Genomic DNA, 25330 nt, shown 5'->3' with positions numbered 1-25330 from the left:
TGACATATTACCATCGATCAAAATTGCAATGACGATGATGATGATGGCAATTTTTTAATATTGAGTCCATTTACCTATACGACGTTGCATATACGTAAAAGTTGTTGATAATAAAATACAGTGACAAAAATAACGTAAAGTAAAAAAAAAATTGAATGTTTGTTTTTTTGCCATTTGATTGATTACAATTTAATAATAATAAATTAAAAGTTTTAAATTTCTGTAAAACAAAACGAAAATTCTGGAGAAAAAAATACAACCTTGATTGAATGTGATCATCTTTTCATCATAAATATCCATGTTGCAGAAATAACCAGAATAAAATATTCTGTCGATAGAATGGCGTGAAATTCTTTAGTGAGGCAAAAAAAAAATCACAAATTGGTCGATATATGTAAATATTTACCAGAATTTTGCAAAAAAAAATGATCATCTTGATTCTATGGAATGGTGATGATGATGTGCAAGCAAACACGCACACCATCATATCGGATGGATTGGATTTTTTTAAATGAAAAATTGATTACCATAGTGGAAAAAACAAATTAGTCCATATTGTATTGATTAAGTAAACTCTTTTTTTTTACAAAAATATTTATTATGGTAAACGAAAAAAAATGTAAACATTTTTTTATTTGCTTTTTAAATATTTTTTTAAAAAAATGTTCTGCTGTCAGAAAATGTTCATAATTTTCGGTCTTTTAATCAACAACAGCAATATGATAAAAATCCTAATGGAACAAGTTGATTTTGTATATCGATTTCATTGATGATGTAATCGGCATTAATTGATTTAATAAATTTCAACATTCGAAAATGGTTGAAATTGTTCGCAAAATGAATTGGCCAGAATTCAATTGAAAAAAAAAGTTTTTTCTTAAAAAAACCTGAATTTATTAATAAATAACAAGAAAAAAAATGTTCACATTAATATAATTTATAAGAAATAACATGATAGAATCAAAAACTGAATTTGAAAAACAATTTTTGTTGTTGTTGTTGTTGAAACATACAATCGAGACATAAGGAAATTTTTTTTTGAATTTACAATTTTACAAATTCATAAATCAAACTTGTGTTGTTGTTGTGTGAAAGAAATTCATTTTTTTTTTTTTTTTTTTTTTGTTGAACAGTGACGAACGGGTTGAAAAGAATTTTATTCTTAGAAAATATTCTGAATGAATTATTTTTGTTTGTTTGTTTGTTTGTTCATCGATTGAAAGATTTACAGTTCATTATTTTAAATGTGTATATGATTCATCGATTTACAATTGATAATGATGTTGATGAAAAATTGACTTAACAATAGAAAAAAAAAATTTCAAACCATGTCAATCAATCGATGATTAATGAGTGTTGATTCTTTTCTTTTTTTTTTGGATTTAATTTGTTGCTGATTTAGCTAATTTGATTGTTGATTTTGTTGTTGTTGTTGGTGATGATCGTTTAACCCTTTCTCCAATAATTTATATTGTTTTTCTATGGCCAAAAAGAAAAATCATGTTTGGTGTTCCAGACGGGAAGATTGTTTTAATTTTTCCATTATTTCCAATCCAAATGAATCGACAATATTGATAATCATATAGTGATGAAAACAAAACAAAAAGAAAAAATGAAAATGTAGCAAAAAAAGAAATTATTATTAATTCAGTCATATAAAAAGAAAAAAAGAGAAAGAATGAAAGAAAAATGATTTTCATATTCAAAATGAATTACATAATGTTTATATTTAATTCTCACATAATAATCTCACCAACAAATTACATTTACAAATCCTTTTTTCGGTTCATCATAAACATCATTCATTCATTTTTCCATTTCAATTTGTTTGTTTGCTTGATTCGCATAAAACACATTCAAAAGCCGCAAATAGCGAATACAAATCATTTTGTTTTCTCTCTATTATGTCTACATGTGTTTACCATACAAAAGTTTGTCTACGTGTTTTGCTAAACGAAATGAAAAAAATCTAATTAATTATGAAAGTGAGAGAAAATGAACAATGTTGTGTTCAAGGAATTTGTTTTGATTCAACAAATGCGAACCAATAAAAAAAAACAAATTAATCTTGTTGGACATAGAATTTGCATAAGAATGGACACTATGTTTATAACATTCTTTAGCTGATGAATTTTTTTTCAATCATACAGGTCACATTGATTTAATTGAAAATCGGTTGAAAGTAAAAGAGATAGAGAGAAAAACATGCAAAAATAACACGTACGGCCGACATTCATTGAGATTAGATTAGAATCAAAGATATTGTTTTTTATTTGCCATCATCATCATGCTGGAAAACTCGACAAAAAGACAAACGATGATGATGATGATGATGATGACATTTTGGAGCAAAAAAAAAAGTTTTAAAAAATCTAAAGTCCATTAGCATTTAATGATAGGCTAATGACATACATCAAGAAGAAGAATATTCCCGAAAATTTAAATCAATGAATTGCAAAATGAATTCAAATGCCTGTTATATGAAAATATGATCATCAATCAATTTTGGGCAATATGCGAAACGAAAAACCAAAACGTAATCGGTTTCGTTTATTTATTTTTGTTTATTGTGGTGAAACGAAAAACGAAAACCGAAAAAAAATTATCCGGCTAATAACTTTGTTTCGTCTTTGCGATATCATCAACACTACAACACAAACGAAGATGACGATGACATCGTCGTCGTCGTCGTCTAAACTCATCATTCACTTATATTTGGGGCGTACAGAATATATTAGAATGTTTTCGACATGCCATGTAAGGTTTTTTTCTCTCTCACACACACATCTAACACTTTGTTTTCCCGTTAATTCATTCGAAAAACAAAACACCGAAACAAGATTACCAAAGTGTATAAATTTAATGTATAACCATCGACGACCATGCCAATAACTATGTCAAATGAACAAAAAAAAAACTTTACGATTCTTTGGCTACAAAAAAAAACTATGCGAATGTAATCAAAAAATCATTGAAAATCAAGATATTTCCATGGATATAAATATGAATGTAATGTGAGAGAAAGAAAACAGAAAATAAAAATAAATTCAAACTTATTCATTCTATGCCATGTTTGTTGCTATGATCAACATCAAAAAACGAAAAGATTCGTCACCTCAGCCGTCTTTAGAGAATATTCTCTTTTTTTTACTACTTTAATATAACCTCCCAAACATTATTGCTGCCCTAAGCCCTTGCTTGTTCTATTCGTTATATGTGTTTTTACACGAATAACTTTAACTTTTTCATCATTCAAAGTTTTAGTTTAGTGTAGAAAAATCCCCTTTTTTTCCAAGTCTGATTCTAAGTTTATATTTTCATTTTAAAAATAGATAACTGTTTTTAGTGGGTAATGAGGAGGGAAAAAAAAGACTTTAAATTCATATCATTTTCAATCTATTTATCTTCTTCATTCACTTTAGTATCAATTACACATTGGTTATATGATGATGTGAACTTTGAGTTGACCCAACCAACATCATAAGTGAGCCATTATCAATCAAAATTCAATGGATAAATTTTTTTTTAAGAATTAAGAAATATATAAAAAGGCAATAATGATGGAAGAAAATAAAAGCCGATTTTTTCTTATTCGATTCAAAAATCTTTCCAATGGTTATTTTGCTTAAATAATTTTTCATTTTACATGTCATCACGTTTATAAAGTATGAAACATTTTCACACATTCTCTTTTTGCAATACACGATTAGTCATATTAAAAAAAAAAATAAATGTTGATCCAAATGATTCGACCGAATAACCAACCAACCAACACACACCAACAAGGCGTGTGGGTGTTGAATGTTGTGTGTATTTCTATTTGTTATTAATAAGAATATTCTCATTCATCATTGCTATATTTTAGAATTGAGGATATTTTTAGTCAAAAAACGAAACAAATAAAATTAAATTTAAATTTTCCATTTAGCTTTCCATATATATTCGACTAATAATAATGTTGCTGTTTTTGTAAAGATGCTAATTTTGAGGCCGCCACCGCAGCCGTATTTGTCCCCTCTCTTAATCTTTTACACATTTGTTTTTCTTTTTTTGTTGGAAAACTTTTTCATTCATTCATTCAAATCCTTGCAAATTGTATGTTATGAACGAAAGATGATTCTATGTGATGTTCAAAAGATGATAATTCCTGATGATGAAGGCGATATCATTTATAAATGATGTTAATGTTGATGATGATGACGAGGTTATATGGAAAAAAGCAAAAAAGTTTTCCATACGAAAGAATAATTTTTCAAGAATTAATTTTCTTTTAAGGCGCGTGTGAATGTTCACACAAGGAAGAGAGTAATATGTAAATTTTCTTTGAACGTGAATAAATTTTTTGGAAAAAATATTAAAAGATTGATTCGCTTCAGTCGAAATTTTGTTATTTTTTACAGAATTGATTAATTGATTGATCAAAATATATCGGTTCGGTGTGAACAAAAAACATACCTAATCGTTTGGAATAGGCATCGATAGCATAGGCCATCGTTTCTAATCGTGTAACTTTACGATCTAATTTATCAATTATCTCTAATTTTGGTAATAGTTGTTGATAACGATTATTAAGATCACGATTTTCTTCTTGTATTTGTTGAGCAATTTGTGTCATTCCTTGAAATTTTTCCATTGTACAATTGTTCATCGTTTCCAATAGTTTATAATCTTCTAATGTTACTATTTTGAAGAAAAAAAACAAAAGACAAATTTAAAAAAACAAAAACAAAATGAAATTTAGTTCGAGTTTACAATGAAACAACAACATCCATGTGCAATACATAGATTTCATTTTGTCGATGAAATTAGAACACTGACAAATTCAAACAAAAAATGCTTACATTCAATTTCGGATGTAATATAATTTTTAATATTTTTAAACAATTCTTCGCTACAATTAATTAGCTGTTTTTTGGAATCATATAACGGTAATGTTGTTGCTTCAATGCCAACATCGATAGGTAATTGCTGATCATTGACATTTGTTTCATTTGTTGGTTGTTCTTGTTGTTGTTGATTCATCATTAAACAATAAAACAAACGATATGAATCATCAAAAGAATCTGGGACACCAGAATTTGGCAACAAAAATCAAAATGAAAATCCACCCAAATTCGTGTGTGATGATAAAATGTAAACAAAACAAAACAAAAAAACCGAACAATATGATCCGCGGACTGAAAATCAATTCAACAAACGCGCCATCTTTTATCGATTGATAAAAACAGTTTCGAACGAATTCTGATTCTGTTTTTTTGTTGCTTAAAATTTCAACAAAAAAAAAAAATGTATAAAATTTATTCAAAAGCTTTGAATGATGTGGAATCAATTTTTTCAATCACTTTGAATATTGGATATGAAAGTGAATTATGTAATCTTCGATTCGTTTTTGTTTCATGAAGATCACCAACATAATAACCATTATGTAAATTTTGTTCAATACCTAAACTGTCACCAACATTGAATTGATGTTGTTTATTGATACTGATATTTGGATCATTATTATGAACGTCAATATTATGATTGGCCATTATCGATTCCATTCGATGAGAAATCTAAATGCAAATAAAATATAAAGTAAAAAACAAAACGAAAAAGCTTTTTAACAATGTAGAAAAAAAATACGGAAGAAAATGATAAAAATCGTTCGAATAGAATCAAAAAAAAATCAGCTGTCATTGAAATATATAGAATGTTCATCATTACCTGACCACCAAAATAATAAACATCATCAAGTGAATAAAAATGTGTTGACATATCACGACCATTTGTTCGTTGTACTTGCATTAATTCATATGCTAAACGACAAACTTGTGAACTAAATGTACAGACTAGATAATCCGTATAGCTTAATGATAATACATCGATAATAAAACCTTCAAATGAATCTAATGAAAAACGATTATTTACGGATGCAGATTTTGTTATTTTTGAATCGCCTAAAAAACGATAACCTTTTCGTATATATTCGGGAACTTCTTTTTGCCAAACATTAATATCATCGGTAGCTAGATAAACTTTACGTTCACGTTTTTCCATTTTTTTCCCAGTTATAGCATCTTGTACATCGATACGATCATAAATTCTTTGAACAATTTTCATATAATCACTTAATGAATGATATTTACCTTCCCAACGTAATTTATCTGTACGACGAACATGTATTCCAATAATTATATCATCATCATTTGTACGGAATTTAATTCGTTTTTGATATTGTCGAAATTTTTGTTCAAATTCATTATTCATACGTAATATATAACTTAAAATTGAACCTAAAAATACAACAAATGGAAATCGAGTTATTTGTTCCAATTTTGTACGTAATTGTTCGGGTATAGCCAATGGACGAAACTTTGCCTTTTTATCCAAATTTTCAATTATTGGTAAATAGATGGATTCAATCTTGTCATCATCATCATCCTCGTTACTTTTTTGTTTAGAAATTGTTTCGAATTTCTGATTGATTACTATATTAATGTCTACTGCATTCGACAACCAAGGTTTTTCTTCATCTGGTAATTCACTAACATCACAAATTGAATTGATCGATTTGAATAGTTGTTGATGATGATCATAGAAATTAAATGGTGATTTAAGTTTGCTTGAAATAAAATGTCCAAAAATTCCATTTGTATCAGATAGAATTAATGTTCTATTTAATGCTAATGCAGCAATCAAACAATAGGCTATATGATGTATTGAACAACCGAATCCACAAACTTTATATGAATCACATATTAGTTTGTTTATCGATTTACAGTCGTTTGTTGTTGTTTTCTCATGTGGCAATTGAATTTTCTTGTTTTTATTATCGATATTGTTATTTTGTTTGATTTCATCAAAAGATTTATTATTATTATTGTTGTTGTTACTGTTATTGACATCCATTTTCATCAACAAATATTTTTTAGGATTTTGTAATTGATCAATTTTGTTCCAGATTAAATCTTTCAATTTATTTTGTTGTTGTTGTTGCCAATATAAATGTTTATTACCATCACCAACATGATCATGATCAAAATTATCCAATCGTTCAATCAACGCATACATCATATGATACCAATCGTTTATAAAAATTTTTTCCTTATTTATTCTGATACTTTTATCATAATAATTTAATACTGATGATGACTGTTTTTGATCGAAATTCTTCTTCTGTTGTTGCTGCTTTTGTTGTTGTTGTTGTTCAAAATAATCATAAAAAACATCTAGATTAGTTTTCAAATAACTTGAAATCTGTACATAATTTGATAATCGAGATAAATGTTGACCAGTAGTGTAATCGAGATTATTATCCGATTTTAAATGTTGTTTAAATTTGCTTTGCTGTTGTTGTTCTAACATTAATAATGATTTCGATAAATGTTGTTCATCAATAATACGACAAAATGATGTTATTGTAATATAATATACAATTGTACACATTAATAGATTTAGAAAAATTATGGCCATATAAAAACGATGACCACCATATTGATTATTATTATTATTATTATTTCTTAAATATCGATCCATAATCAAAATGGAATGGATTTTTTGCTTTTGTTTGTCTTTTGTTTTTGTCTATTTATTCATATAATCTTTGTTAATTTACAAAGTTTTCAATCATATTTTTTTTCAATTAGTTTCGAACTTTTCGAAGATTTTCTTTAAAAGATTCGAGAACTTTGAGAAATAAAAATCCTGAATCTAAAACAAAAAAAAATCGTATAACATTACAACATTCATTAAAAAACATTCGAAAACATTTATGTCAATAACTGACTTAACAAAAAACGACAAAAAAACTGAGCGAGGGGCAAGTGAATCGGAAACAGGAATTCAGGAACAGAAAATTGATTATGCTAAGAAATAAACTTTTTGTTTTTGTTGTTGTTGTTGATAGAAATACAATAACAATAATGACAACCACACTTGACAATAAACAGCAGCAGCAAAAAAAACGACAAAAACAACCAAAATGAAAATAAAAAAAAACAAACAAACAAAAAACCAATTGAATTAAATTGAAATTGGATTATAAGTTTAGCTTTATAGTTTTGTTGGTTTTACCAATTGAAATTGTATTTATAATGAAAAAAAAGTTAAAGTTTTCTTTACAGACTGTTTGAAAAACAAAACCATCAACAAGGTAGAATAATGATGATGATTATGATGAAACGAACACTGTCAATTCAATGATATTTTAATAATTTGTTTTTTGAAATTTATTAGGGCAAAACACTTATTGCCACGAATACATAATCCAATGACATTTCCCTGTAATGATCCAACTAAAATAAATAAATAAATCTCTAAATCAAAATCATAGTGTGAATATATCAATCCTGTTTTAAAATGCTTTTTGCTGTTCACCCGAATCGACTTTTACACACAAATATATTGATCACATATTTTCGATTCGAATAAAGCTATTGTCATTGAAACAATATTGGTGACGAAAAAAAAGACAAATATTTGATGGCCTTTTTTTTCTATCTTTTCAATGTATCATAATAACAACAACCAAAACGGATATCGAATGATCATCGTTTTATTTTCTCTTCTTTTGGCTAAGGATTGATTGTTGTATGTTTTTGTTGTATGTTGTTCAATTTTCAATGTTTGCTTTGATCATTCTTTGGGATAAAATCATTTGACAATGTTTTCGTGTGTGTGTGTTATGTATGTATGTGGATGTTTCTGTTTGTGTGTGTTGATGCGATTTATTATTTTTTACAATGTCAATACATCGATGACGATGATGATAATCGATGTGAAAAAATAAATTCTGACAAATGTGATGTTAGTTTGTTTTTTCAATCTTTCCTTTTTTTTCATTTCCTTATGATTAAATGGATGATCAAGTACACACACATATACGGGGTTAACAACATAAAATTATTCGGATTTTTTTCTTTTTCACTCTTTTTTCTCACTCATCCCCCCCATTCAATCAGAATTTGATGGAATTTTTCTTTTTGCATGCAAACAAGCTTAAATGTGCATACACACACACAGGGTTTACATAAAAACTTTTTTTTCAGATAACAAACAAAACGGAAAAACAAAAACAAAAAAAAATATTCTTCAGGAAGAAAAAAATTACTGAATCAAAAAAAAATTCTATAAAACGTTGAATGAATGAATGGATGAACGAATCAATTGAATTTTTTTTTGTCAATCAAAATGAACGAATTTTACTAAAAGAGAGATGATGCTAGAAGTGAATCAAACAAAAGTAAAAAAAGATAATGGGATTGAAATAAATTAAATTCATTGAATTTGACTTTATTTTTAAGTTTTCTTTTCTTTTCGCGAAAAAATCTTTAAGATCTTTACCACTTTGTTTTGATTCAAAAATGGAACAAAACTTTATTACATTCAATAACTGGATGATAATACGAAAAAAACGCAGTAATATTCATCAATATTGAGTTACTTTACTAGTGTTAGAATATTCTGTTGAATCAAGTCAGTCTTGGTCTTCTTCTTTTTTTCATATTGTTATTTTTTTCATTCGTTGATTAACATTCGTTATATCCCCCCAAAAAAAAGAATACTTTGAAACTTTTTCATTCCTTCTTTTTTTTATTATTATCAGCATTATTATAATTGAAGCCAATTTTGTTTTTTTTTCTGTTCGTTTGTTTGGTCAATTTCAATCTGATCAAGTCTTTCATATTCAATATTATCAATATTACCAACTAAAAATCGATAACAACAGAAAAAAGCTTTGAGTTTTTTTTCTGGTGGGATCGGGGGGAAGGAAGAATATAAAAAAAAAGAAAAATACTAAAAACCTTATGTGTTGCAGGAAGAAAAAGATGGTAGAAAAAACTGTGAATATAAAAACTTAAAGAAGAATGTATAAAAAAAAGCCTAATCTCCTGGGTCAGGATGAAATGCATTTTCTTTCGATCTTTTTTCTCGATCTTTTCTTGAAGAAAGATAGTAAAATTCTGTGTCTCTTGCTGTTGTTGTTGTTGTTGTTTTGTTTCGGTTCTTCCATTGAATATCATATCGGTATATTTAATATTTATTGATAAAAGTATTTTTCCTACTATACCTTTTCCATCCAAATAGATTTTCCAATGAATTTGAATCATTCATTTACCGTTGTTTACGAAATAAATAACCAAAACTTTTTTTGAGATTTATTCATATGGTCCAAGGTTTTTTCCGTTTCAACAACAACAACAACGAAAAAGGCTTGGATACTTTTAGGGTATTATATTTTGAATGTGAAAATTCGAAAAGGTGGGAAGAATGAATGGAAAAAATCCACCAGAAAAATGTTGAAATTTATAGACAAAGATACGAATATAAGATGCGTTTATATTCCATAATTCTGGAACGAACTTTTTTGGTTTTCAAACGTATCTTTTCTATATAAAAATTGAATAGAATATATTGACCTGATATGTATCTAGCTAGCTATATTTTCTGTTACACACAATTCTGAGTCGATCCATTTTTATCATGTTTCTATGAATCTACTTTTGAATAGAAGCTTTCCTTCTATATATACAAGATACCCACATATGTAGGCAACTTTCATAGATTTCATAGAAGAAGAAATGAAACATATAAAAACATTTGGAACCAAAATCCAGTTATGGAACAAACATCATTTTGTGTTGAAAACATTCAGTTCAGTGTTTTTATTCATTCACATTCTGTCAGAAAACCAGATACATTCAGAATTGGTGAACACACACACAAACACACCGTGTTTGAATTGAATAACATCATTTTAAAAACATTGAATTTGAAAAAAAAAGTTTTTCTTTTTTAAGTAACAGAAAAAGAGATAAAATTTATTATTATTACTTTGACTGTTATCATTATCATCATTATTATTGTTGTCACATTTTTTTTTGTTGGAAATTGTCATTACTGTTTTTACTGTGAATCTGGAACCTAGTGTTTCAGAATATTTGGTTAAAGTAAAAAAAAAGTTTACATCAAAACAAAAACTTGACAATTGGCAACCGAGATTCGTGAAATCATTTTTGGTGACTAATCTAATTCATCAACAGTTTTTCCTACTTCTTTTTCTGGTTTTTTTGTTTGTTTGTTTGTAAACCAGAAAAAGAAAAACGATGACAATTTGTTTTCATCATCCACTCGATCATATTTCTGTCAAAAAAAACTTCATCACGAATTTCCTTACTTTATTAACTTTATTTATACAGTGTTTGTCGAGCTTTTCCCTGTTATTCAACATAAAATTCAAGTTCTGCAAAAAAAAAAAAATTTAGGTGTTCATTTCAAATGAATTTTTCACACTTTTGGTTGAGTTTTTCAAAACGGTGAAATAAATAAAAAAATCAAATTCAATTTTGATCAACTTTATAAACGGTAAAACAGGTCGATATAATGAAAAAAAAACAACAACCATGACGGTAAGTCGCGATGCACAACATTTATCATTCAAAGAAAAATTCATTCCAGCGGAAAAGATTATAATTTTTTTTTCTATAGAAAATTTAATTTTCAACGAATCGAAAAACAAAATTTTTTCGCTTGGGTCAATTTCCGTCGTGCTGTTTTTTCATTTTGCAAATATTTTTCAATTTTTTCACTTTCACATTCGAACAAACAGTACCAGTTTGGGTGTCTTTTTCTTTTGCCATTTTCACCAAAAATCATTATCATTTTTCATCATTATAATCATTAGGATGATGATATCAACATGATTATACTAACCGTACACGTTTTTACATTTACTTGACTTTTTTTTCAATATCACACACACACACATAGGGAGACAAAATATAAATGAATCTTGTACATGTTTGGATAGAATTTCGTTGTTGTTGTTGTTTTGCGTTTCAATTATCACCTGACATTTTTCATTATGTGTTTCAACGGCGACAACCGAAAAAGCAAAAAGACAAAAAAAACACACACACACATTAAACTTGTAATCATGATAATAATGATAAAAATATCCAATGGTAAAGATGGCGGTGAAAATTTTTTTGTTTTTCTTCTTCTTCTTCTTCATCAAGGGAAAATAATATGTATTTCATAGGGTTGGTTGATTCGTTGAAAAAAACGAACATGGTTAGAACTCATTTTTTATCTTGATATTTTTCATCTAAATTTTCATTCATTCATTTTTTGTTCTTCTTCTTTATCATAATGTCCACTTGTCATCAATGTATTTTCATTGGATATTCGCCATTGTTGTTTCAGGAAATTTTTCTCTCTTTTTTCGTTTGTTTTTTTTTTGGCGTCAAACATCCCAATAGAATACCAGAAAAAAAACAAAACATACCAGGAACATTGTCATTTGTTGTTTTTTTTTGAAAAAAATGGTGTTGCCAGAAGCAGCGGGTCGAATATCATTGTTTTTTTTCTTCTTTTTCTGTTGGCTATTTATGAAATTAACACCCTTCATTATTATTTTTTGGTTGTAAATTCTGGTTATGCCCAGAACAGAATATTCCATAACATTGCTGTCGTTGTTGGAACAACAGATCAAACAGACAATTAAAATTAATGAAATTTAATTATTTGAACAGACAAGACCTTCGAGTTATGAAAATTGAATTAAAATTTTTCGATTTTCAAAAAAAAAAAAAAATCAATTGAAAAATCTTATTTTAAAATTGAAGATGAAATCAAACAAAAAAAATCTCTGCTATTTTCTTTTCGATGATAATCGCAACCAAACCAAATAACGATAACCAAATGGAATTCTGGTTGGAAAAAAGCAATGCTAAGCAAACAAGAAAATTCTGGTTGTTTTGTTTTATGGCTTCATATAACAATACAAAGAATGAAAACAAACAAACAAAAAACGATCAAAGTATCCCGCATTATCTATCCGATAAAATCTTTGCAACGAAAAGAGAAAAAAAAATGAATTCTGATGTTGTTGTGTAAAGAAAAGAAAAAAATCTGTATAAAACAAAAAAAACACAAGAACGAAAAAATCCCAGGCAACATCAGATCTTTGGTTGGAATAAAAGTAAGAATCAGATGATTTATTATTATTATTATTATCGTAACCAAAAACACATTGTGAATATCCGTGAAAAAAAAACGGGGAAGAAAAGAAGCAGGAACAAAATAGCAGAATTTCTGAAAAAAAAGAAAAATGAAAAATTTTTCTTAAAGAAAACAAAAAAAAATTATTATAAATGATTTTAAAATACCATTATGTATTGAAAAGAAGTGAACGAAAAAAAAATTCTTTCGTTCGGGCCAATCATTATTTATGAATCACAGGAATCTTCGGCAAAAAAAAACGATGACGACGACACTTTCAATGATAATTTTCAAATTTTTTCTTTCGTTTCGTTTAAATTTATTCAACTTTTTCAAGATTTCATTGCAAAAAAATTCTTTACGAAATTATTTGTTCAAACAAACAAGAAAATTGTTGTTGTTTTGTTTGGTCATCTGATTGAATTCTTTTAAATTTTCGATTGAAAAGAAATTTTCAATATTTTTTTTCAAACGAAATGTTTCAATTGATTCATTTATCATCAAAAGAAATGTTGTTGATGAAACTTAAATGACTTGAGCTTTTTTGGTCGAAAATAGTTGGAATTAAACGATTTTCTTTATGGCGAATTGTCATGATTTTTGTTGTTGTTGTTTTTTTTCTCGATTCGATATCAATTGACATTCGAAATAAAAGTCGCCGGAGAGTTGTCATCGAATTTATTTTCATTTATGATTCGATTCGATAAAGTAGGAAACGACTTCTATTTCTTCTTCTTTTCCATACTGAAATGTTTCATAATCATCATCGTTATCTACACAAAATGATGATGATGATGATGATGGTCATGATTATGATAATAAATGGATCGACATTCCCCAAATGGAACAAAAAAAACCAAAAACAAAACAAAAAAAAACAGGTCTCATCAGCGATCCGTAAAAGATAATCATCATCATCATCATTGGAAACAAAAACAAAAACAAATCGAAAAGTTTTTGCTATACCGAAACATTTCATATTAATGATAAAATGAAAATGAAAAAATATTTCTGATTTTCATTTGGAACGATTCTCGAAAGAGCAAAATAGCTTTTTGTTGTTGTTGTTGTTATTGAAAAAATTTATTCCATTCCATAAATTGTAATGATGATTGAAAATATCAATATTGTGAAATGGTCAATTTTATTTCCATTATCATTCGTAACGATAATGATTATTTATAAAAGTTTTTTTTGTTGTTGTTGTTGTTCATCATTAAATCGATTCGAATTCACTAAATCTTTTTTTTTCGAATGTTTGTCGTTCTTTTTTGATAAATCGATAGTATCGATAGTATTAGTATGAGCTATTTGTAATTCTTGTTGTTGTTGTTGTTGTTACGTAATCGGAACAAATGAAGAAAAACAACAAAAATTATTATAGAATCTTGTTATTATTCTGTTTGTTACTGGTATGGTTGTCATTATCAATTTTTAATTTATTATCATGATTCATTGGATATATTATTGATTCCCATAGTAACAATTGATTTTGTTGATATTGTATTCATTTCGTTTTTGTATTGTTATACAATAAATTATTTTCGTTTGTTATCAACATTGGATGTTGTTTTTGTTGTTGTTGTTGTTGATTAATAGTTTTGGTTCGATTTCAACATTTATTTATCATTAAAGTTTTCCAAAGATCCGATCTTCTCAAATTTCAGGTTATTCTGTTTGTTCTTCTTTAATTATTTATTGTTATATTAACAAAACAACAATAACAACAACATATTGCATAATAATCTTTATTTTAACTCATCATCAAAATAGAAAATTCCAATGAATTAAAGATCAACGAAAGAAAAAACTTATGAATCAAATATTTATCAATATGATTTACATGTAAAACAATCGAACAAACAAATCAAATCCGATAAACATTCTAAGAATCAATGATGAATGAAAAAAGCAAACGAAATAAATGTCAACTTTCCAAAAATCACGTCAACAAGAAACAAGATGATAAATGATGATTATTATTATATTGATCATATCATGATGATGATCATGATTTGTAATTGCAATCATTTTTTATCGATATAAATTCCTTTTTATTATTCTTTCTTCTCTTCCTAACAGAAAAAAAAAGAAGAAACATTCATCCATTTTTTTCTTTTGTTTATTTATTTGTTGTTTTAGTTCAATCATCAATGTTACATCAATAATCATATAACACATTGTCAATAATAATTATAACTGAAATGTCATTATCGATTATTATTGAAACGGAACAAAAAAAATATGATATAATTAAATCATTATTGGCCTTTTTTTTGTTTCATTCATTCATTCCATGAGTGTTTTTCTTTCAAAAAATACAATGTAATTATATGTCCATCATAATATATGATGATCTTTGATATAACAAGGAATCTTTCTTTATATTTTTTTATTCGTCTTTTTTCATATTTCCTCATATTTTTAATGATTATTTCGGTCATGTGCTTCCAAAACATTGTTGTTGTTGTTTTTTCGTTCAAACTTTAGTTATATTTCATTTTCTTGTTTCAATTGAATTACATGTGGTGATTCCTTTTTATTTTTTTGCCTATTTATCCATTATGATGTACCGTACATAGAGTGATGATGTTTTTTTTACGCTTCGATTTCAACAAGATCAATCTTTTGGAAAAAAAACAAAGTTTTCTTCTTTTTTCTTCCAAAAGATTTTCCTTTGGAATCAACCAAACTCCTATTCACTTTCTATTCTTGGAATTAATCTATTTTGTTTTACACCATAGTTTTTTTTCTACTATTCAATCACAATGAAATGATTTTCATCATCAACAACAACAACAACAACAACAACAATTTGTATTTGAACAATAAATGTGAATATAGGAGAAGGATAAAACAAGAGAGAGAGTAAAATTAGATTGAATAAATTGGATTGATGACAAATGTTGTTGAGCGAGTGAAAAAAAAAACAAAAACAAACGAAAAAAAAACCTGAATCGATCAGCTTTGGATTCCTTCAACAAAAAAAAACTGGAATTATTCGTTTTTTACCGAAATTGAATTCATTCATTAGTTGTGTTTTACTTTCGTTCCTTGCATTTCTTTCTATCTTTTTCACACACACCACACACGAATTTTTTTGTGGATCATTTCACTTATGAATGATGCCTGGTATTTGTTATTTCATTTGTAAATGATGATTATTATTATTATTATTATTATTATGATAGTTTTCCATAACCAAATTTAATATTACGAATCTGTTTTTTTTTTGTTGTTGATGTTCGTGTATATTTCATTTGGTGTTTGAATGTGTGCGTGTGTCATTGACATTTTCAGTTTTTTCGTTTTTTGGATAAAAATTCTGGAACACAATTCTTTTCTTTCTCTCTCTCATTGATATTATTACTATTCATATTTTTTTCACTTTACTTAACCAAAGAATTCGGCAAATATTCATTTCATTTTCGTTTCGTTCTGACTTTCTATCTTGTTCGTAGATTCACTCGTTTTTTTTTGTTCACTCGATTCTGATGATATCCATTTCATTTGAAGTAGAGCAATCAATTTCTTTCTTTCTTTTATTTGTCGTTTAATGTTGATTGTAATTCCGGAATTCAACCAATGAATGAATGAATGAATGGGAAACAAAAATCAAATTACAATGAAAAATCATTTGATCACTAGAAAAAAAACAGAATAAATGAATGAATGAATGAAATAGACTTGTGATTTTCATTCACTTTTTTTTATTTGATGAGTTTTTATTATTTCACTATCAATTTTCATCATCATTATTCTTGGAAATACGTTTACAGTATGAATTCAATCTATGGATGATGAAACAATGTGAATTCTGATCTAAAACAGACAAATAATGTTAATATAATAAGGTGATGTTGAAACAAAACAGAAAAAATAGGCCAAATATTTGCTGAAATCGAATAATAGAGTTTGATTTAGGGGAAAAAAAGAGAGAATATTCTGGAGAAAAAGAATAAAAATAATTAAAGAATCAAATGCCCTAAAGTGATTTTGATTAAATTTTTTCGGTTTTTGCTAAAATCTTATCAAAGTTTGAATGGAAAAAAAACATAGAGATGAATAATTTATTTTTTTGGAAGAAAAAAAATCCAAACATTATTAAACGACTGAAAAAAAACAAAATGAATAAAAGTAAAAAGTCATCATCATTTGAGAATCTGAAGAAATCAAACGTTGATAAAAAACAGAATGAATGAATGATTGAACCGACCAAACGAAAAGAAAAGAAAAAGAATCTTTAAAACGTTTGATGATAAGCAAAACCTGAAATCTTACGATAACAACAACCGAAAAAAAAGAAAAAGAAATTCAAAAAAAAAGGAAAAAATTCATTCAAGCGTTCCATTTACCATTTGAAAAAAATGAATGTTTTTTTTTGCATATTTTTCTTCATTATATAATCTACTCGACAAGCAACCGAAAACCACTACATAAATTCTATGGTTATGTAAAAAAAAATGAAAGAATTTTTCGGTGTGGATGATGTGTTCTTTTTTGGATAGATGAAAATCTCGACAAATACAAATCGAATGAATCGAACCAAAAATGAAGAAAAAGTAAAAATTCGTTTTTTTTTTGTGTTTGTTCACACTCCCACTCATCCATCCACCCACACACACACACACACACACACACGAAAAACATTGATCATGGTGTATTGAATTGCATTGGTGTGAATAAATCACAAGAATTTTTTTTAGATATTACTACGATATGATACGAACAACCAACAATATCAATTTACAAAGCTAGAAAAAAAGTTAAATATTCTGCAAAACGTCAATGAAAATGATGTTATGAATCATTTAATAGGAAAAAAGGGAAAAAAATTTCTGTTTTTTCCCTTGATTATCATTATAAAGCGCATTATGAAACGAAAATCATTCATTACGTATACATCGTCGAAGGTCGATTGTCGATTCATTTATTTGCGACCAAACTAAATTTGCTTTCCATCATCATCATCATCATCAACGACAACGACAATAATGTGGGTCGTATTCTGCAAATTTTTCTTTCCTTCTCTCTCTCTTTAAACAAATTTAAATTTTGTAAACATCAATTTAAACAAAACGATATAGTAAAAGTGTTGGGTGAAAAAAATAAAATCAAAATATAACTACTATCGAATTGATGAACGAATAAAAAAGTCATAAAGTAAAACGAAAGAAAAAACAAATTCACGAATCAAATCAACGGCAACCCGTACACAATTTATATTTTTAAATATGATAATGAGGCTAGAAAAAAGGGGAAAAATTTCATAATAAACAAAATTTAAACGAATTTTTTTCATGAAAAACAAACAACAAAATAGCGATAAAAATATTTTTTTTAGAGAGAAAAGAATATTCAGATATTCAGGGAAACAATTTGTAATTCCTATATAATTTCATTTCAGTCAACTTCAATCAATTCACACTTACTTATTTAATAATTTCAAATTCTTGATTTTTTTTTGGAATTCTGTATGTTTTATAGGCTGAACACAGACAAAACAAAAACAAAACAAAAAAAAATAGGTTCAAAATGATTATTCATTTTGTCTATATTATTTTTTTTCTGGAACACAACAGAATAGTCCAAGCGAATAATGATGATCATCATCATCTAAAACACTGAACAATAACAATGGAAATATTATCAGATGAATGATATATTCTGAAAGAATTAGTAATATTTTTGTTTTTTTTTGTTTGCTGAGGATATTCTTTTATTCTTGAATTCAAATCTTTAGAGAATCTTTTATGACACGGGGAAGTGAAAAAAAAACTAATAACAATAATAATGGTTGATGAAAAAAAAATCAAAGCAAAGAATAAATCTTTCTTTCTTTTTTGTACCATAAAATTGCAACGAAGAAAAGATTCTTTTCTCTTTCACATTTTTCGATGACATAACATTATACTTTTCTGTTTCTGTTTCCAATCTATATTATCATTATTTGGTTCAATGATTTTCATCTTTTCACTTTTTTTTTGTTTTATCACTAAGTATAAACCATGATGATGTTTGTATATGATATTGATGATGATTACTGATTTTGAAATGTAAAGATTTGTTCGGGTTATTATAATAATATTGACACTTTGGGAAAATACCCGAATGAACGGATATTATTCTATATTTTCAAATATCCTGAGCTTTTTTTTCAGATCAGATTTGTCGGTCAAAAAATTCTTTCCATTTTTTCGGTTTTGTTTAATCATTAAACGATTGCCCGAGAAACAGAAAAATGTTTTCCCATATCATCCTATATGGTAAAAAATCGAATCGAAAATTTTTTTGTTTTCAATTTTTTTTATCAATGTTTGTTATTATTCTTTTGGTTATTTTTATCGATTATTTTTTGGCTTTTCAGACAAAAATTCTCATTTTTTGTTTGCTTCGCTATACACACATCATTCAATCACTACTAATGGTAAAAGATTCACAATAGAGAGAATTCTTTTTTTTTGAAGAAACAACAACAACAACGATTATTAATGGCATCTTATAAGAAAAGAAAGAAGAAGAAGAAAAAAAACCAAAGCCATTTTAACATGAATATAACTTTGATGAAGAATCTGTGGAATTATTTTCTTTTTTTTTGGCTTTTAGAAATTTTTCAATGGCTTTTCATCGTTTGGCTTGTTTGTTATTGTCGATATTGTTGATGTTTGATGTTGATGTTTTTTTGTTGTTGTTGTTGGAAAATCTTTGTTACACAATCTAAATTCTTACTTGTTTTTTTATATTATTATTGCCAATGTTAGACATTAATTACAACAACAACAACAGCTCGACAAACAACAACAACAACATGATCATTTTTATTTTTATTTTCAGTAATATCAACCAAATAAAATGAAGTAAAAAAACGTTATTGTTTATAATAATAATAATGGTGATAAAGATGATGATGATGATAATGTTATTGTCAATTTGAACAACGGTAACAACTTTCAACAACAACATAAAAAAGTTTCAAAAAAAAGAAGAAGTTAATTTATTTGCATCATTGGATTTTTTTTTTTGTTGACAAAAACAAAGATCAATTGTCATTATGTTTTTCTTTTCTTTTTCTTCTGGATGATTCTTATCTTTGTTGTTGTTGATCAAAAAAATCGATTTTTTTCTTTTGGTTTTGGTTTGTTTGTCAATTACAAAATTAACAAATTTTTCTTTTTTAAATATTTATTCTATACCAGATCTAATCATGGAATGTTTGTTTTTCGGCTGAATTTCCCTTCAAGCGAACGATAAGAAAATCTTTTCCATTCTTCATCATTAATCGATATATCATCAGTTTCTCTTGTTTTTTTACTGGCTTCAATTCGTAATCACTGTATTCAACAATGAAAATGAAAATTCCGTTATCGTATCTATTTTATCATTATTGTTGTTGTTGTTGTTTTGTAATTTTATTCATATCATTTCAACAATCATTATCCTTATCATCATCATCAATATCAAATTCACCATTGACCATTACTACCAATAATAATAATAATAATATTACTACTAATATTGTTAATAATTTAACAAGTTTTTCGACAATATCTACTATTATTATTGACAATGATGATGATGATAAAAATCAAGAATCATTATCATTATTATCATCAATCGATAATCACATAATCACCAAAGATGATAATGACGACGACGATGATGACGATGATGATGATGATGATTATATTATCAATAATAGCCATTATAATATCGAATCATTAAACAATAATAATGATAATGATAGAAAATTTCATACAAAAGCCTTAAGTTGTGATGATTATGATGATGATAATGTTGATGATAATAGTGGTAGCTTAGATGTTGAGATTTCACACGTAACAAATTCTAGATGTTCTGGAAAACCACAACAAAGAATTCAACCAAATCGACATATAACTAAAAAATCAAAATTACATATCGAAAATAATAATCAGGGAATCAATTCAAATAATATCATTAAATCTAAAACGATAGTTTTACATGAAAAACAACAACAACAACAACAAAAACCGATCAAAATTCTATCGAAATCATCATTAATGAAAAAATCATCATCAACAACAATAACAAAGAAATTTTCTCAAAAACAACAACAACAAAATGAACATCAAAAACGAATCAAATTCCAGAATCATTCTATGAAAATGTCTATGAATAAGAATGATAATAATAATAATAATGATCATCATCATCATCATTATGATCAGAATAATTTCAAAGAAAAATACAAACAAAACATTCAAAACAACAACAACAACAATGATTATAAGCAAATGAAAAACCAAGCTCAAGTAAGTTTGAAGTGTGTATTATTATTATTATTAAAAGAAGGGGATGGAAATCAAAAAATTATCTTTATCCACTTTACAAGTGAAAATCATTATCATCATCATAATAATAATCATCAATTGTAACCACAAAAACCACCATCATCAATAACTTTATTTCATACATTAGCCTGGTCTCTGTTTGATAATATTTTTTGTTTCTCACTTACTTAGTTACGTTATTAAATAAATTTTTCATTCTTCCTCACCTCGATTTCCGTCATAGGGATTTTCTGTTTTGTTTTTTCGATCAACCAATAGATTCGATTCAGAATATTTATAGCTATTTTTTTCGTTTATCTGTCATATTTTTTTTTGTCAAATAAATATACAGTTTTTTCCCTTCTCATCATTATCATTTACCAACAACAAAAAAAAGGAAAAAGAAAAACCGTTTTTCATATTAATTCATTTCGAATAATAATAATAATGATGATTTTGGCGGTGGTGGTATTTTCTTTTTTTCGGTTATTGTGTGTGTGTGTGTATGTCATTCATTGGATTCGTGCCCGATATTATTAATGACTTTTAACAATCATTATGAATTGAATTGAATTGAATTGAATTGAATAAATGAATGTTGTTTTCCTTTTCTTTTTTTCTTTTTTCTGTTTGTTTGTTTGTCTATATGTTTTTCCTGTTTTTTTCCCGAAATGATTTAGTTTCATCATCAGCAGCAACAGCAACAACAACGAAAAGAACGACAAAAATCATCATCAAAACAGCAACAACAACAACAACAACGAATAAAATTGGAACGAAGGCGACAAAATGTTAATCTTCCGTCAACGAAATTTGCAGCCACAACAACAACAGCAACAACATCATCATTGTTAATCAATGATAATAAACAATCAAAACGGAAACGATGGTCAACCAATAGTGAAAAAATTTCATCATCATCACCATCAGCAACAACAGCAAGGAAAAATGGTCAAATCCGTAATAATAATAATAAAATTTTATGTAATGAAATTCTATGTGATTGGGATGAATATTGTTTTATTGTTGATGATGATGATCAATATGGTGATGGTGGTGGTGTACAGGCTGAATGTATAAAGAATCCAAAATTATTGAATAATGATGATGATGATGATGATGATGATTTTAAAATCATTGAAAATGATTTTGATTATGATGATGATGATGATGTTGAAATGATTCAAAAATCTAAACAACAAATGAATGGAAATGTTGTTGATGATGAAAATAGTGTTGGCAACGACGACGACGACGACAACGACGATGATGATGATGATGAAGATGATGATGATAATGATAATAGTGACAACCAAACTATTACTGATAAAATCAATGATGATGATGATGAGGATGTTGAATTATTTCCGGAAATTCATAAAGTTACAACAGTAGTGGCTGATGATGGAAAATATAATCATAATCAACAACAACAGCAAACAACACTGAAACATCCGTCGAAAACTGAACAACATTATTTAAGAAAAAAATTAAACGAAACAAACATCGACAACAAAATTAAGCAAAACAAGAATAAGAATAATAAACCGGGAACTAAAAACAACATCAACAATAATAGAAAAAATAATCGAAATGATGATGATGAAGATGCTACTAGATGGAAAATGATTTCATCTAATCAAATTAATACCATACATCACAATGAACATAATAATGGCAATCAACTAAAACCTAAACAATCTAAACAACAACAACAACAACGAACAAACATTCTAAATAAATTTGAACACCAACATCATCAACAACAACAACAAGGAAATAATAATAGTAGCCAAAATAAATCGAATAACAACATAATTCAATGTCCATCCTGTCCATTTAGTCATGGTTCACAAGTAATTTGTGGTACAGATAATTCAACATATTCATCAATGTGTAGAATTGAATACCATAATTGTATACATGGTTTCGATGTTCGTTTTGCTTGTTTTGGTTTTTGTCCATGTTCAAAATTGATTCAAACAAAAATGATGGCCACAACCAACACCGCAATAGCAACAATAACAACACCGTCGACAAAATCATCAAAATTAAAGCGAAAAAATAATTTCCTCAATAAAATTGATGAAACACATGAAATACATACTTTAAAACAATCAACAAATTCAACAAATTTATTAACAAAACATTCATTAAAACAATATCATTATTTGATTGATAATGATGAAAATGATTCGTTGATAAAAACAAACCATAATAATCAAAATAATAATTTTGAACGAATGAAAGAATGTTCATCAGATGAATTACGTTCAATGGGATTTCGTTTATTGGATTGGTTTGCTGTTGTTATGCAAGAAGAATTAACCAGAATTAAAACCAATATGACAAACAAATTGTTGCAACAACAACGTTTAATGAATAAAATTAATAATAATACATATCTACCGGATTGTGAAGAATCCGTATCATTTATGTTCTATCATTTTGATATTGATAATAATTATAAATTAACATCCAAAGAGCTATATTATCTTGTACATGATGAAAATGAACATTGTCTTGAACCATATCTAATCAAATGCGATGAAGATCATAATCATTTATTAACCATATATGAATGGTGTTCTTGTTTTAGTTTACGTTGTAAGTTTTTTTAATTTTCAGTTAGTTGTTTATTTTCTAAACCTTTTATTATTAATAAAATCTTGAAATTTTCAATTTTCTCAGCCAAACCATGTTTATATCATCAAAAACAACTTATACAACAGAATAATGGTAAAATAATTGAACAATATTTACCACAATGCGATGAAAAAGGTCATTATCGTAATATACAATGTCAACATACAACAAAACATTGTTGGTGTTCAGATAAAAATGGTAATGAAATTGCCGGAACAAGAGTTCATGGTCGCCTTCCTGTCTGTGGTATGTTCAATAATCTTTTTTTGTTCAAAACTAAAATGAAATTCTTATTCTATAATCAAATTGAACTTTCCACTTTCTTTTTTTATTCAATAGACAAAAGTTATCCATTAAATCAATATATGATGAATAAACAGAAAAATATTCACAATAATGTGAATAGTAGAAAACTAATAAATCAACAAAAATGGCCAAAATCATCATCATTATTTAATAATAAAAATTTTGATATCGATAGACATTTGGTTAATGATCATATCAATAATAATCATAATGATGACGAAAATGATGATGATGATGATGATGATAATAATGACAACGATGGCGATAATCATAACAATGACGATAACGATAATGACCACGACGACGACGACGATGATGATGGTGATGATGATGATGATTCATTCCAAATGGATCATGGTTCCGGACATTACGAATCATTCTGATTAATACATTTTTTTTTTGGTTTCTGTTTATTATCATTATCATTTTTTCGATACATTTTTACCAATTTTATCCACTATAGAACAGCAGTATAATCACCACCACCACCCACACAAATGAATGAAAATTTATGATTCAGCATTTGATTAAACCCAAATACACATACACATAGACACGCATAGACAACCCTGACAACCTGAAATGTATTAAAAATTCAATGGATCAAATATCGATTGGGAAGAAACAAAAAAAATTTATACAATACACAGGAGGATATTCGATGATGATGATGAAGAAAAAAAAATGACCAGCATTTTTGTTTTGTTGTACTTCAGGTTGATTGCATCATTTTTCACAATTTTCGTTCAATCCACCTACATTTCTTCTTTTTTGGATGGAAAAACCAGCAGCAAGGAAAAGAAGCATCAAACAAACGACGAAAATGAAATCGAAACCTTTTGGAAAAAACAACAACAAAATTTACTTCAAGTCTTCCATTTGAAATGATTATGTAACCAACTGAATTATTGAACCGCCATTTTTTAAGAATAACGCCAAGAAAGAGATTCTCTGGTGGTCACCATACTGGTCGATAGCTATTTAAATTTTAAACATCGTTTGTTTGTTTGTTTTTTATCATTCAAGAAAAAAAATATTCAAAACAGATGCTCATTTATTATCTAAATGTTCGGGTATTTTGAATA

At 27.0% G+C, this 25330-nt stretch overlaps 3 protein-coding genes across 5 annotated transcripts; 1 reads left to right on the top strand and 2 right to left on the bottom strand.

The window, feature by feature from the left end:
* Positions 1 to 1091: 1091 nt before the first annotated feature.
* Positions 1092 to 5162, bottom strand: Blos2 (biogenesis of lysosome-related organelles complex 1 subunit 2). Its single transcript, XM_027344509.2, has 3 exons — positions 4842 to 5162; positions 4456 to 4680; positions 1092 to 1479 (listed from the first exon to the last, which is right to left on the bottom strand). The coding sequence occupies exons 1-3, from the start codon at positions 5023 to 5025 to the stop codon at positions 1403 to 1405; spliced, it is 486 nt and encodes a 161-aa protein (XP_027200310.2). The 5' UTR covers positions 5026 to 5162; the 3' UTR covers positions 1092 to 1402.
* Positions 5163 to 5194: 32 nt separating this feature from the next.
* LOC113794385 (alpha-(1,6)-fucosyltransferase-like) lies at positions 5195 to 8188 on the bottom strand. Of its 3 annotated transcripts, none has more exons than XM_027344508.2 (3): positions 6129 to 8188; positions 5707 to 6059; positions 5195 to 5555 (listed from the first exon to the last, which is right to left on the bottom strand). In XM_027344508.2, exons 1-3 carry the CDS (start codon positions 7516 to 7518, stop codon positions 5298 to 5300), a joined length of 2001 nt encoding a protein of 666 aa, XP_027200309.2. In that variant the 5' UTR covers positions 7519 to 8188; the 3' UTR covers positions 5195 to 5297. The 3 variants fall into 3 exon arrangements, with proteins under 3 accessions (XP_027200309.2, XP_075677518.1, XP_027200307.2); XM_075821403.1 differs by having other exon boundaries at positions 5707 to 7692; positions 7769 to 8183; XM_027344506.2 differs by having other exon boundaries at positions 5707 to 8183.
* Positions 8189 to 10582: 2394 nt separating this feature from the next.
* LOC113794375 (uncharacterized) lies at positions 10583 to 25081 on the top strand. Its single transcript, XM_075821414.1, has 5 exons — positions 10583 to 11390; positions 20181 to 21275; positions 21974 to 23900; positions 23985 to 24185; positions 24279 to 25081. Exons 2-5 carry the CDS (start codon positions 20328 to 20330, stop codon positions 24626 to 24628), a joined length of 3426 nt encoding a protein of 1141 aa, XP_075677529.1. The 5' UTR covers positions 10583 to 11390; positions 20181 to 20327; the 3' UTR covers positions 24629 to 25081.
* Positions 25082 to 25330: the final 249 nt, after the last annotated feature.

Source organism: Dermatophagoides pteronyssinus, unplaced genomic scaffold (genome assembly GCF_027571235.1).
Source record: "Dermatophagoides pteronyssinus isolate colony J.1.1.1.1 unplaced genomic scaffold, Derpt_VIB-CSIC_2022.12 sq0010, whole genome shotgun sequence".
Taxonomy (NCBI): domain Eukaryota; kingdom Metazoa; phylum Arthropoda; class Arachnida; order Sarcoptiformes; family Pyroglyphidae; genus Dermatophagoides; species Dermatophagoides pteronyssinus.
Note: the sequence above shows the minus strand (reverse complement) of the source record. Positions and strands in the feature narration are given on the sequence as shown.